The 15,035-nt window shown below is 43.6% G+C and overlaps 1 protein-coding gene across 4 annotated transcripts in view; it reads right to left on the bottom strand.

The window, feature by feature from the left end:
- TSEN2 (tRNA splicing endonuclease subunit 2) overlaps window positions 1–15,035 on the bottom strand; it is a 40,344-nt gene continuing 25,309 nt past the window's right edge. For all 4 annotated transcript variants that reach the window (XM_058565350.1, XM_058565361.1, XM_058565356.1 and 1 more), the window contains 6 exons: window positions 13,640–13,690; window positions 11,340–11,478; window positions 3,360–3,396; window positions 2,659–2,770; window positions 1,429–1,518; window positions 1–419 (listed from right to left, as the gene is read on the bottom strand). In XM_058565350.1, the coding sequence (XP_058421333.1) occupies window positions 360–419; window positions 1,429–1,518; window positions 2,659–2,770; window positions 3,360–3,396; window positions 11,340–11,478; window positions 13,640–13,690 (489 nt within the window). In that variant the 3' untranslated portion in view covers window positions 1–359. The remainder of the gene's footprint in view (window positions 420–1,428; window positions 1,519–2,658; window positions 2,771–3,359; window positions 3,397–11,339; window positions 11,479–13,639; window positions 13,691–15,035) is intronic.

Genomic DNA, 15,035 nt, shown 5'->3' with positions numbered 1-15,035 from the left:
TCAGAGAATAACAGAATTTCATTGGTGCTGAAAGAGTCCTCTTGGGACTCATTTAGTCCAGCGTCCTTGGTGGACGGATGAGGACACAGACGGAGGCCCACAGGAGAGAAGCTCAGGGTCAGGCAGTCAGGGACAGATTCAAGGACAGGATCGCAAGTCCAGCTCAGGGCTCTTCTTTTTCCCCTGGCTAATGGTATCTTTTAAAACACTAACAGTTTTCTGGTGCTGGGAGCCCCAGGCCCTTGAAAACTTTTAAATTATTGGGCAATTACAATAAAAGGACTCTTGACCTCGCCCTAAACGTGGCTTCTCATGGGAGACTCAGGAAGTATCCACTGGTGAAATCGGGGGCGGAATTGTCAGAGTTCTTCTGGGTCACTCCTCTCACGCGAAGAAACCCAACGGCTTAGAATCACCTCCTGTAGCGGATCCAAACAAAAAGGCGACTGAATTTCACACACAGAAATGAAAGAACACGCCAGGCATATGACACTGCAGCTACACTGCTCAAAGAGCTGTTTATACAATGACAACACCCGCTCCCATCCCTTGTAACTGAAGCTTGTGAAGAAAACGTGAATATAGCAACACAAACCTCACGTGCAAACAGCATCTACCGTAATCACACACAGACTGTAATGTGAAACCTGCCTCAGCTGTGGTGTTCTAGAGCACATTTCATGATCAGGAGTGCCAGTAAGAAAGCCTGTATTTAACCCCAGAGCTGGGTCTAAGATGGCGCTGGTCCATCTAGGTCAGCACTGACACGGGAGATGTGGATCTGGACTGGCGTTTTATGAAAAGCTAACCTGGTGGGGACGAGCAGGCCGAATTGCGGGGTGAGGCACTGGGGCCTTGGAGAGTGGCCATCAGGTCTGTAGTGGGATGGGGCGGTGCGAACAAGGAGGAAGAGTGAGACGTTAGGGATGAAGAGAAACAATGACGTGCTAGATGTGGGGGAAGAGTCAAGGACAGGGTGAGGGGCGGAAATATTAACACGGAGGGGCTGGACGATGAACTTGGCCGCCCTGGCAGAGAAAAATCCGCCAGGAAGACCAGGGGAGACTAGGCTCAACACAGCATCCCAGAAGCCAGAGGAGAAGTTCAAGGAGGAAGGGAGTCAACAGCGACCCTTCTAGTCTCTGGGAATGAGACCCAGGAGAGGGCGTGGCCGCGAGGTCCCAGGCCATTTGTGAGAGCAGTTTCAGCTGCGTGGTGGGGATGGAAACCAGACGACGTCACAGGGACAGAAGCAGCAGGAATAAAGGGGGAGTGGGAGTGGGTTCAGCGGGGGAAGGGCCCGAGAGGGCTGCCTGTACCAAGGTGAGCTTATTCTCATTTCTTCTCTTGGGACCATGTGTCCCAGAGGGCTCAGTACGATGGACAGAATATTTGGGATGATGTGAATCTGTCTCTGAGTTCACTCACCTGAACTTTAATTCTTTTCATACATTCTGGTGACTCCATTTCTTTGTCAGTCATGGCAGAGGGTTTAATCAAATAGCACAGCATAAGTTCCTATTGAGAAATGAAAAACAATCTCCATATCCCACAAAATAATACAAATCTGGGTGTGTCAGCAGGAAATGCAGGCAGTCTTCACTCCCCCTCCCTGAGTGCTCCTGGAAACATCACAGAGTGCAAACTCACAAGGCACGTCGGTTTCCTCCTGGGACCGTCCTAACTGGGCTCGTGTTCTAGACTAAGGACCTGCCATTTATCATTGCTGATGTGGCAAGAGAAAGCAAATCAAGTAGATATACTGATTATAAACATAGCTTTCAAAATATTAAATATATGCGACAAATCCCCTAAAATGGGCATAAAAATACTAGAAAGAGTACACACTCCCTATTTCTATAGGACAAAGCTACTTTTTACAGGCTAGAGCCTAAGCAACTTAACCTGCCCTCAAGACAGTTGTCATTTGGCCCCTGCTGGGCCTTCGGGCCTCCCCTCCCACCACGCCTCCAGCAGCAGTAGGACAGAGTTGCAGGGGCCCACAATCTGTTTCCAGTTAGCAAATCACTGAATAATAGAGAACACACAAAGCTTTCATTCCTAATCATCCTGGTATAAGACGAAACTTCCCTCCCATCTTGATGGCAGCAGGATACAGTGGAACACAAGCCAGAAGTCAGATGGCTCTGGGTCTGAATCTCAGCTCTGCTTATGAGCTGCATGATCATCAGTCTGTCACTGCACATTTCTGATCCTCTGATTCCTCACCCTTAGGATGAGGATAACAGGGTGCTAAGAAAACATGTAAAGTGTTTAGCGATAAACATTAATCCCCTTCCTCTCTCAAGAGATCTGCTAACGTTGAAAAGAAATGTGTCAATGTTTTGACTCCTTCTGGATGTGTTTGAGGGAATTCTGAGCATGCGCTGGCTGTGCTTACCGGTGGTCCCCCTGGGCAGGAAGGCAATGCCCACCTACATCAACCACTACAGGAAACTTCAAAGCTCAATTCCTGGGGCTTAGCACCAGTTGGTGGTGGGAGCGGGCGTGAAGGAGGACAGCTTCTAGCTCAACCTTCCAAACTTCACTGGCAGGAACTTGGATGTTCCTACAAATGACTTTTCTCATTCTACTACATTTAACAAAAAAAAATCCAACCATTTAAGCAACACCTGAATGCCAAAGATGATGTGTTACCTTGGACACATTAACCGAAACTCTGCTCAAGGCGGCCAGTGACTTCCAACTGAAAGGTCTGCGAAGAGAGCCCTCAAAATGGTGGTCGACTAACTCAATAATGACAGAGTAACTGGAAAACACACAAAGAGCACTTTAAAAAAAAAGCATGACATCAATGAAAGCGGGAATAAAAGCATAGATAAAAAGAATACGGTTTGTCTTACCAAGAACAAAGATACAGAAAATAAAATATACATCATCTGATCCTAAATTCCCCTCTATTGCCACTGAGAAAATATTAATGAAAAACTCACATTTTATGTTACAAATTTTCAGGCTGATTTCAACACTTACAGGAAAGGAGTAGAAATATTTCTCCCAATAGGAAAGCTATGAATTCACTCAACTGTTTAGATACTAACACTTGATGATATTAAGACTCAACTGTTTAGATACTAACACTTGATGATATTAAGATTAACAATTACCACATAGATTAACTCAGTGTTTAATATTAACACAGATATCATAATCTACTTATTATTTTACATATAGTATAACAATGTTGGTGTCTAAGGCAGAGACATATAGGATCTATCCCTATCAGGCCAAGAGGAGCATGACTCTAATTGTTTCTGTGGCACTGAAAATTAAAGTGAAGGCCAGAAATTTCCTTGTGTCCCTTTAAGCCATTAACTTATTTAACAATCACTCCAAACCTTGCGTGGTAAAACGGAGGGCCTTTTCGATACAGCACTGCAAAGAAAAAAAAAAGAAAGAAAATGTATAATCACTCAAAATCAAAAGCTTACCTTATTACTTAAGTTTTTTCTTCTCCAAAGTGACATAAACACCCAATTATCTGTATGTGGGCATCTGTATCTGTATGCAGTATGCCCCGTGGTCTATTTTTAAAACCCAAACTGTTTTCCCTGGAACAAAATGCAATTAGTAAAGCAAATCTGTTGCCAAGACCCTAACACTCTCGTCCCACCCCAGCCCCACAAATGAGTCCCAAAGTCAAGTACAGAGATTCTTGTCTTGCCTCTTATCTTAAACTCTCCAGATGAGAGTGTGAAATTATATCAAGAGTGTGAGGTTTGTATAATGTGGATCAACATTTTGTTATTCATTTCAAATCAATGTAATTGAAAGTGTCTGAGCTATGATGGCCGGGCACCACATTAGGTGTTGGTGCTAGAGATAAATAAGACTCATGCCTATTTTTAAGAAATTCCAAGTCTATTGGGAAACAAGTCACACAGCCATCATGCTATCTGAAGATGGGTCTGTCCTATTGTTGGGGACTTAAGGAGGTGGGGTCAATTCAATCTGCGGAGGTCAAGAGCTGCTGCCCGGTGAAGGAGCCTGGGGCCAGGGACTCGGCCATGTGGACTCCAGCTGACAGGGAACCCTTCAGAGGCACACAGGTGGTGGCAGGGAGGGCTAGCTATTCATAAACCCAGGGCTTCTCTCCCCAGCATGTGGCCAGACTGTGTCTCTGTCTCCCAAGCAGCCGGGCACGGCTGTGTGTCACGTGGCACTTCCAGGCTGGCCATCCAACTCTCTCTTGTACCAAGCCTGTGCTCGTTTCTTTTGAAGGTGACCTTGAAAGCCTCGTGTTGAAGACTGTGGAGCCACAGGGAAGAAGCCCGGCCTCCTGAAGCACCTTTGCAAGTTGGTCTGCCCACCACTCAGAGACACCAGTTTTGGATTTTACATGAACTAAAATTAACTTCTACTGTTAAGCCCCTGAGATTTGGGGTTTATATGTAACTACAACTATAGGAATTACCTTAACAAACACATAATTAAATCTGTAAGCTCTTGGCTGTCTCCCGTGCAAAAACCAATGCCAAAAAGCTTTGTTTCCTTTGAGGAACTGACAGAATTTTCCTTTTTGCCCATATCAATCCTGTAGCTAATCATGTTTCCCTTTGGCTCAGGAAGCTCAGAACCAAGTTTGCAGTGTGAGGTTAGTGACAGCGCAGGACCCCACGGACAATACAGTAACCCTTCACCTAGTCTGCATTTTCCATGGGCACATTTTCTTTTTACATTTCCTATTTAAATTGTATTTAAAGTATTTGACAAGTCAGCTCAAATTCACTGTGTAAGGGCACAAATCTGAGTAAATATCCAAACATACAATTCTCAACTTTTTGAGATGTGGTACAGTGGGAGGAAACCACATACTGGAATGAAATGGAATTCAGGAAGTTTGTTTCCTGCCCAATCTCTGCCACTCTTAGCTGCGTGACTTTAAGCAAGTTATTAACTTCTCTGAGCCTCAGTTTCCAAAATTATAAAATGAAGACATGAGGGGAAATTAAGATCTTTGCTAGCCCTCAAATGCCATTATCTATGATCAATTACACACCTTTAATCTAATATGCATCTGGAACATTGCACAGCTTGAAAGCAGCTCCCACCACAAGTGCGGTCATTTCAGATGACTGATGATGATGGCGGTGTAGCTTAGAAGTTAAAAGCATGAACACTGGCATCAGACAGATCCGAGTTCAAGTCTCAGCAGTGCCAAGACCACATGAGGATACCCTGTGTTTCAACCTCCTTATCACGAAAAATGAGGATAACAATGAGGGTAGAGGTACTGGCAGAGTGGCTGGCATAAAGGAAGTGCTCAAAAAGTTACCTACAATCACAGTAATTACAATGACGACAGTGTATCCAGAGGGAAAAATGAAATCATTTTAGAAAAATGCCTCCCAAGCAGAAAGATGAAAGCTTCAGAAGTCTAAGAAATACCGGGCATTTAAAAATGAAGTCTGAAAGGGGCTAGTCCAGTGGCGTAGCGGTTAAGTGTGCGCACTCCACTTCTGCGGCCGAGGGTTTGCAGGTTTGGATCCCAGGCACGGACCGACGCACCGCTTATTAAGCCATGCTGTGGTGGCGTCCCATATGAAGTAGAGAAAGATGGGCACGGATGTTAGCCCAGGGCCAATCCTCCTTGGCAAAAAGAGGAGGACTGGCGCCAGATGTTAGCTCAGGGCTGATCTTCCTCACAAAGAGAAAAAAAAAAAATGTCTGAAAGAACGGGGAAAAGAAACCTCCTTTTTTGAGGAAGATTGGCCCTGAGCTAAAATCTGTTGCCAATCTTCCTCCTTTTTTCCCCTTTTTCTCCCCAAAGCCCTAGTAGATAGCTGTATGTCATAGTTGTGCATCCTTCTATAGTTGCTCTACGTGGGATGCCGCCTCAGCATGGCTTGATGAGCGGTGGGTAGGTCCATACCCAGGATCTGAACCAGCGAACCCCGGGACGCCAAAGCGGAGTGAGCGAACTTAAGTGCTACACCAGCGGGCTGGCCCCAAGAAAGCTCTTTCTTACAGATGAATGCCAGAAATGACACATGGAGGAATGAAAGAATTAGAAAATGATGCTTAGTGCAATAATTAATTCAGGCAACCATTACAATTATTGGAAAATCAGATATTCAGTCTCACCCTATAAATTACTTGTTAATTACAAAAGGAAAAATGTAATTTTACAACAGACATCTGACTATAGCCACTTAGCCAAATGACCAAACTTAGTATCACCAATAGCAGGACAACCTGACATCCTGCTGTGGCAAAGTACACACATCACCTCCGTATGCCAAAAAATGATGAAGCTGAGTCTAACCGTGAGGAAACAACTGGACATATCTACAACACAGGACATCCTACAGGACTCTTCAAAAAGAGTCCCTGTCACGAAAAACAAAGCAAACAAGCAGGCAGAGGGACTGTTTCACATTAAAAGACCAGAGAGGCTGCAGTGGGCTGAATGGTGGCCCCAAAAAGGATGCCCATGTTCCAATCCCTGGAATCTTTCTTCATGTGGAAAAAAGAGCTTTGCAGAGACTGGAGTGATGCAGCCACAAGCCAAGGAAAGCCTGGCGCCACTAGAAGCTGGAAGAGGCGAGGGAGGATTCGCCCCTAGAGCCTCTGGAGGGAGCAGGGCCCTGCTGACACCTTGATTTCAGACTTGTGGCCTCTAGAACTGTGAGAGAATAAGTTGCTGTTGCTTTACCCACTAGTCTGTGGTAATTTCTTATGGCAGCCCTAGGAAACTAAGACAGACACACAACCAAATGTGACAAATGAACCTTGACTGGAGTCTGTATCAAAAAATCAAAACAAGACAGTCACAGAAAACCTTCTGGAGACACCTGGGAAAATTTAAATATGGACTAGATATTTAGACAATATTAATGAATAATTCTAATTTTTCCTAGGTCTTGTAACTATGTAGGAGAATGTCCTTATTAAGAGCTGCATGCAGAAATACTAATGGATTATGTGTGGAAAATGTTAAAGAAAATACTGAAAAAGTTTGATTAGAAGCCAAGAGTGTGGTTTAGGAAAGAACCAGAGGGCGATGGGAAGAAGCACCTTGTTCTGTGATGAGTACAGAGCTGCTCTGACACCTCTCCCCAGGGCAGAACGGGTTATTGGTCTCTGGGCTGGATGTCATAACTGGAGACTGTTCCTTTCGGCTCTGGAAATTCTGCAACTCTGCTGGCTTCTAACAGCTCCCACCATTTCACTTGCTTTGCGACTTATAATTTGCAGGGAGCTGAGAAATCACATGACCACACAGTCAATGTGAAGCTGAAACGAGTGGCTGGGAAGGAGGCTCAGGAGTAACTAGATTTTTGGGTCAAACCAAGTCAAATCAACCAGTAACTGCATGTAAGACAAAAATATCAACCCGCCAGCTGTCTGGCTGGCAACGTCAGGCGTGGTGGGAAGGACAGGGAGCTCGGACCCAGACAGCCCTGACCGCTGTACTTACCGGCTGTGGGCCCCTAGGGAACTTCCCTGGTCCTTCTAAACCTCAGTTTCCTCAGCTATACAAGGAGGCAAATACCACATGCCTCACAGGAGTGTGGAGATGAAATCAGACGAGAAGAAAAGCACCAAGGAAGGGGTGGCCACAGGAGCCAGCACTCCCGGGAGCTTTCAGAGGGGGGAATGCGAGCAAAGGCTCCCACTTGGTTTCTAGTCTGGTTTTCACCAGTAGGCGATCAAGGTCAACTAGCTGGGCAGCTGCACTTGATCTGAGATCCTTATCACTTGTTCCAAAGACTGCTCCTGGAATGAAATTTGATTGACAAGCTTTATTCAAGGGAAGAGTTTCCCTCATAAGATGTGAATGTCACAAGGACCCTTTGTCATGAGTCATTACCTCTGCAAGCAGAAACAATTAAGACACACTGTCCTGGGTCTAACCTGTGCTGGCAGTTCCGGGTACATGTGATTAGGTCACTGGCCTTCCAAATGAAAACGACTGTTAAAAACCAGAAGGCACCTCGAAGCCATGCCTGGAGAAGAGGTCAAGTTTAGGAAGCCATTCCTCTCATCCCAGGCTAGCCCTGCTCATGCACCGTTGCTAAAGCAGGAAATGTGAAGCCAGAGGCCTCGTCTAGTGTTAATTATACAAGCAGTGTGAAATGCATGACAGCCTCCAGGGAACTGGGAAACAGCAATTGCTTTATTTTTTTCTTTAAAAAAAAAAAATCTGTCCATCTGTCTATCTTTTCATCCACCCTTATAAGGCAATTTATTTTTAAATTAGGAAAGTTCTCTCTACTCATTATCCACAAATATGGCATGAGTACTGAAAATACGTGAGACAAGGTATGCTTAGAAGGCACTCAACAAAAGCTCCTTTCCCCTGCAACTTTTTATTTTTTTTACAAAGAATGATAAATAAATGAAAAGCAATAGGATATATTGGAGTATATGAGGAAGCCATGTGGTGTAAAATTAATTCGGCCTGATTCTGCTTTTCCAAAAGGGCCTGACGTGGCCTGTTGAGCATGCATCGTGCACCTGCTTTACATATTTACTATGTCCCAAAGACAAGAATGGTGCCATTAAAGATAGGGACGTAGCTTCCCCCCATATCAGCATTTCTTTAAGGATACGCATCTCTTCCTGGAAATTAAAGATTAATCATTGACCTGATGTGTCACCTTGTGACATTGACCTGCTGACCACCGACCTGCTGTGCCAGCTCAGCATCGCATGACAGCAGTAAAAGACATATTCCTGTCATATGCGATGTATGCTCTTTGTTCCAAGATGGTATGTAACCACTCTGTACACTCCACTTCTTCGGTGCCCTTCCTTCCTTGGGGAAGGAAGGCCTCAGGCTATAGTCCTCAAACCTGGCTCATAATAAACACCCCAATTTTGATTTACAGATTGATTATGGATTATCTGTGTCACCAAGAAGAATGTTGTTTTATAAATAAGATGACGTTTTCCATGTTACACGATGAGCAAACAGAAGCTTAGAGAGATGAAGTAACTTGCCTGAGGGCACACAGGCAGTAAGAGGTAGAACCAGCTGTGAACCCCAGGAGCTCTGTCACCCCGTGCCCCCTCTTAATGCACCACTATAGCCCTGTCCACCGGAAAATTCTACCCCAATTTCACCCATATAATGAGCAAGTCGGAGAAGACCTGCCAAGCATGTACACTGAGTGGCCCTTCTCACAGGAGCATGAAAAGGAGACCAGGGCAGGAAGGCAATCAAGAAAAATGGAACGGGCACATCACTTCATTAAACAACGCGACCCTTGGCCAACACAACTATCTGGAAACCTAGCAAACTCATCTCCAGCTAATCCTGATCATTCGTGTGGTAACCTGAGTTAGGATATCTGGACCTGAAATTCACACATGGAAGGAACAACAGAAACCATTTATCTGAGAGGATGGGCAATCCTTAAGCTTTATTTTGGATTGCTCACCCTCTTTGAGAGTTTAATGAAAGCGATGACTCTTGACCCAGAAAAATGCTTCAATCTAAAAACACGGTATTTTGAATAAAATTTCACGGGGTGCTGGGGCCCCCTGAAGACCATCCTATGGTTTTAGGTGAAGCATACTCAACTTTAGAGCATTTAAAGATTTAAAAGATTCAATTGGCTTTCTTTGGGTATTGAAAAAGGCTCAAAAATACAGGGGGCAAGTATGTGACAGAGCTCAAAAGACCTCAAGGGCCATGACTTCTTAGAAGTCCTCTCAAATATGTTGAAATTTTTGTTTGAACTTCACAAACAATTCCGAAACGCATCCAGGAAGCACCCTCACTTGGCAGATGTGGAAAGTGAGTTTCAGGGACTTGTCAAAGGAGAGACACTAGTGCTGGAAGGGATCGCAAGGATCTATGGTCACTCACCTGGGCCTGTGGCTTTAAGTGCCACTTACATAACAACTCCAAATTGATATCTCAAGGCTCTCCTGTGCTCCAGAATCGTCCATCTTCACAATATCTCCACTGCACTTAAGTAATACGCCAAAAACATGAATCCAAATATCTAGGCATTATCCCTGATTCCTCTCTTACTCGCAAATCCTACATCCATTCTGTCTGCAGGGCTGGTCAGGCTCAGCCTCCCTAACCAGCCACTCTGTTTCCATTTTTGCCCCGCTGCAGTCTATTAGTAAGAAAGCAGACGGAAGGTCCTGCTAAATTAAGTCATTAAATTTAAGTCACTCTTTTGCTCAAATTCTCCCAAGACTTCCAATCACCAGAATAACATCCAAAGTCTTTGCCAGTCCCTACATGATCTGCCCCAGCCTGACTCTCAGACATCACCTCATGTCACTCTACTCCTGGGATCTCTAAGTTCTAGACACACTGTCTGTGCTGTTCCTGAGACTTGCTGAGCTTGTTCCTACCTCAGGGCCTTTACACTTGCTGTTCACACTGTGCCTCACATGTTCTTCCCCAGATTCTCAAGTGACCCGTTCTGTCACTGTGGTCACACTCTTTTGTTTGTTTGGTTTTTTGGGGGGGGTCATATCTTTTCAGAAAGTTCTTTCCTAACCACCCTAAATTCCTTTACTCTCCTTAATTTTTCTTAGTATTTAACAGTCCCTGACATTACCTTACATATTTGTTTGTTTGCCTGTTTGTCTCCCCCACCAGAATGTAAGCAGCTCCATCATCTTGTTCACCTCTGTATTCTTGGCACTAACAAGACTTGGCCCACAGGAGACCCTCAGTAATTATTTGTTCAATGAGGCGCTCACCTGGTCCACACTCCTTACTTCAAGTAAAGATTGGGGTGGCAGTACTGTGTAGAAGTTTCTAAAAGCCTGGGCTCCAGAATTCAAAGCCCAACTCTATAGGTTACTGGCTCTGGAAACTACTAGGGGTAAATGACCCACTCTCTCAAAACTGTAGTCTCCCTATCAGAAAAAATGAGGATAATAAGAGTATCCACTGCATAGGACTGCGGTCAGGAGTAAGTAAGATAATAAATATAAAACACACAGTACTACGCTTGGCACACAGAAGTGCTTAATAAATGACAGCTGTGATTATTATTACAATTATATGATTACTCTCACTTGCTAGACGAGGCAATTGAGGCCCACAGGACAGGGGACTGCCCCACATCACACAATCACAGGGTTAGTGAGTGGTGGGGGTGGGTGCTGTGGAACTCTTTCTAAGGTTGGTGGCAGGCTTCTGCTCCCCATCTCTTCTCCTGGACTGACTTTTCACTCTTTCTGGACACACCCTCCACCCCAATCCACATATTCTTATCTAAGCCAGAAGGAGGACATCATCTTAGAAAAAATCAGCAACAGCACATAGTACCAGTTCAATTTCCAGCCCAGGATCTGACGTAAACCCTGGTTCTCACACCTACCAAGCCAAGATTACTTACGCAAATCTGTTCCGTACTTAAGTCCCACTTTGGGCACCCAGCCCTTGCTTCGGAAGTAATGGTACGCCATGTACGTAGTCCTGAATGCGGGCTGAATTACGGTGAAAGCTTTCCAGAGTTGCATGATTGTTAAAGGTTCCTAAAGTGATTGAAAAAAAGAAAAAAAGGAGTTATCATGTTTGTATCCACTCATCATTCAGCCAGTGAATCAATGTCTATATGAAGTGCGGAGCGGAAGCAGTGAATAAAACACACATTGCACCCATGACGGGGGATTTAACGAGAAGACCAAGACTGCTCTGTCCACGGTGGCAGCCACCAGCCACATGCCCAACTGAGAAGTGCTGCGGGTGTGCAAGACACACGGAATCTCGAAGACTCGGTACGAAAGAAAGAACGTCAACTATCTCAACAATTTTGGCTACGGTGGGTTAAATAAACCATGTAAATAATATAAATGAATGTCACTTGACTTTCTTCTTTTAACCTTTTTAATGTGGCTACCAGACAATCTAAAACTATACATGTGGCTTCCGTCCGAGGCTCCTGTTACCTTTCTACTGGCCAGCACTCTCTAGAGGACTTGGAGAGGCTTCCCTGGGACAGGGACACTGAGACGAGAAGGAAGCAGCCACAGGAAGGGGAGTGTACTGGAGGAGGAGGTGGGGGCACTGCGGAAGAACATTCCCGGCAAAGGAATGGGTGCGTGCAGGGTGCTCAAGTGTAGCAAGCCCACCAGCTGGAGGGCAGCAGGTTCCAAACATTTCATAGACCCTAATGAGTAGCTACTGTACGTCAAGCCATGTTCAGAAAAGCCATAAATAATTTTGTAGAAGCTTAAGAAAAAAAAGAAGCTCTATTTAGTCTTTGAAACTAGAGAATTTATCTCATGGCAAAAATTAATAATCCAACTGCTTAAAAGAGAATTTTGTTTCTAACGTAGGACTTGAAGAGACTGAGAATGGTTTGGTTCAGAGAACATTCTGATGTATCAATACAAAAAATACAACAAAAAACTACATAAGTTTGGAAAGTTTTCCACTTCATTTCAATGCTTAGTAAAATGATCAATTCCTCAGTTGGTTTAGGGTTCAAATCAATGAGATTTGCTCAGTTTGTCTCAGCCTAATATTTTAATACCATAAATATTAAGAGAGCTCATATTTATTTCATTAATTCACAATTTAGTTCATGAATTCACACAGCTAGTTTTCTGCTTCTTTTTGCAGATATTCCTAAGGCAGAAGCTCCATACAGGTGTCACCTTCAAATCTTGCTGTGAGGAAACACTCAACCCCTCCTCTAACAGCAAGTCTTGTAGAAAAGGCTGAACTTCCAATATGGACAGCCCACCACGTTTCAGAGGTTGAGAATTCTACGTAGCAGCTGGAATGTTCTGACAAATTTTAGCTAAAGCTCAAAAGAGGACTCAGGGTGGGCTAAGAATGGCCACCATCTGGGAAAATGAGTCACCCATCAGCCAGATACTGGTTTCCAAACTACTAGAAACTAGAAACTACCATACTAGTGAAAAAGATTTATATAATTAGAATTTGATGAATGATAAAATTATGTACTCCCAACAACAGAATAAAATATACTTTCTCTGCTCTATTTACTTATGAATTATTTTGAACAGGTATTATAGTCACATGGTCCAAAATTCAAAAAGCACAAAAGTGTACAATGAAGTGTCCCCTCCCACCTGTGTGCCCAGTCCCCCAGTTCCTCTCCCAGGAGGCAAGCAACGGAAGCAACTTCTCATGGGACCATCCTTCTTCTAAGGGCAGCAGCTACTGTACAAAATCATGGGGTTTGGAGCTACCCTGACACAGGTTCACATACTAATTCTAGCCAACTAGCTGTGTGACCTTGGGTGAGTTACTTATTTCCTCCGGGCCTCAGTTACCTTATTTGTAAAATTCTTACCAGGTGGAGGCAAGGATTAGAAGTATTGCATGTAGAGCCTAACACACAGTCTGTACCGAAGCCGGTGCTAAACACTGGTAGTTTTTATTTGTGTTGTTAATTTTTAGTACTATTCTGACACAGATTTCCTGATCATCATATAAGATATTGCTCTTCTCATTTCTGGGAATGAAATTCAGTCTAAAAGGGTTAAAGCTGGCTTTTGCCTGAGTAGTCCCAATTCAGGACCCAAAGCCTAAACTTAGAGAAAAAATTCCAATTTTATTCAGTGAACGTAGACACATTTGATTAAAGCAACATGGAAATTACAACAATCTGCTTTTAACATCAGGAAAATTTTAAGTGGATTGTATCTAAACAAAACATCTTACCTTCTCATAGTAAATACTTAGACATCCCAGGGCATAGACCAGGAAGAAGGCCTAAAAACAGAGCAAGCAGAAAATGCTCATTACAAATTCCTCCACATTCTTGAGAAATTATTTTACAGACTGATTTCTCTTTGCCTTAAATACAAATTAATGTCCTTAAATCAACCAAATAGTCACGTATTTTTAACATAAATGGTTCATTCAAATTTCAAGGATTAAAAAAAATCTAGGAAATATGAATGTCACAAATTGGTTTAAAATCAATAAAAAACAAAATATTTGTATGAAATTTTCCACGTATTTTTTTTCCTTAAAAAAATCACACGGCTAAACTGAGAAATGATGTAAATAGCTATAAAAACAAGAGAAAACTTTGCTCATTGGCTTTTCCTCTGTAAAATTAACTAACAATACTAAACTGAGAAAAAAATTTATAGAAAGAAATACATAGAAATTTGTGAAAAGTGGGCTGTGCAGATTTGGCTTCTGTAACAAAATATGAGTTTCTCAGCTACTCTTGCTGTAAAGGGTATCCTACTAAGTAAACCCTATCTTGGTCTAGTCATTAAGATTTGGCACTCTCACCTCTGCGGCCCAGGTTCATTTCCTGGTCAGGAAACCACACCACCCCAGTATTGGTTGTCATACCGTGGTGGCTGCGTGTTGCTGTGATGCTGAAAGCTACACCACTGGTATTTCAAATACCAGCAAGGTCATCATGGTGGAAAGGTTTCAGCAGAGCTTCCAGACTAAGACAGACCAGGAAGAAGGACCTGGACACCCACTTTCAAAAACAATTGGCTGTGAAAACCCTATAAATGGCAGTGGAGCATTGTCTGATACGGAGCTAGAAGGTGAGAGGATGGCACAAAAGACCGGGAAGGGTTCTGCTCTGCTGTACACAGGGTCGCTGGGAGTCAGACGGCACTAATAACAAAAACTCCATCTTTCCATTAACTTCATTATACAGTAACTTGTTTTACTCATATGGGGAAGCAGAAGGAACAGCAAAGAAAGTCGGCCCTAGATGAGTAAAATCACACTTAGATGGAAATAAAAATAGCTTTCTGATAAAAATAAGATGATGCCAAACACTGCTTCCACCAAACAGGCCCTGCTGTTGGCTCTACTCTGAGGGGGGATTAGGATCCAGGTTTACACCTGAACAGACTCACTTAAGATTGGCACGTAGTAGGCAGTAACTAAACGGCGGCTATTAGTAAAATTGGGTTACTTTCTTTTTAAATAAGAGGATGGAAGATTAGATTTATAACCAAATGACAAATATTCTGCTGCTGCCACCAGGCACAGATGAGGAGGGGCCCTTTTGTGTAATATGGCACAGAAATGCAGCCCCCTGCCTGAGCCCTCATGCTTCTGCGCAACAGCACGGTAC

This window comes from Diceros bicornis, chromosome 2, assembly GCF_020826845.1.
Source record: "Diceros bicornis minor isolate mBicDic1 chromosome 2, mDicBic1.mat.cur, whole genome shotgun sequence".
NCBI classification, from domain to species: domain Eukaryota; kingdom Metazoa; phylum Chordata; class Mammalia; order Perissodactyla; family Rhinocerotidae; genus Diceros; species Diceros bicornis.
The sequence above is the reverse complement of the archived record's forward strand: the minus strand, read 5'-3'. Positions and strand labels throughout refer to the sequence as shown.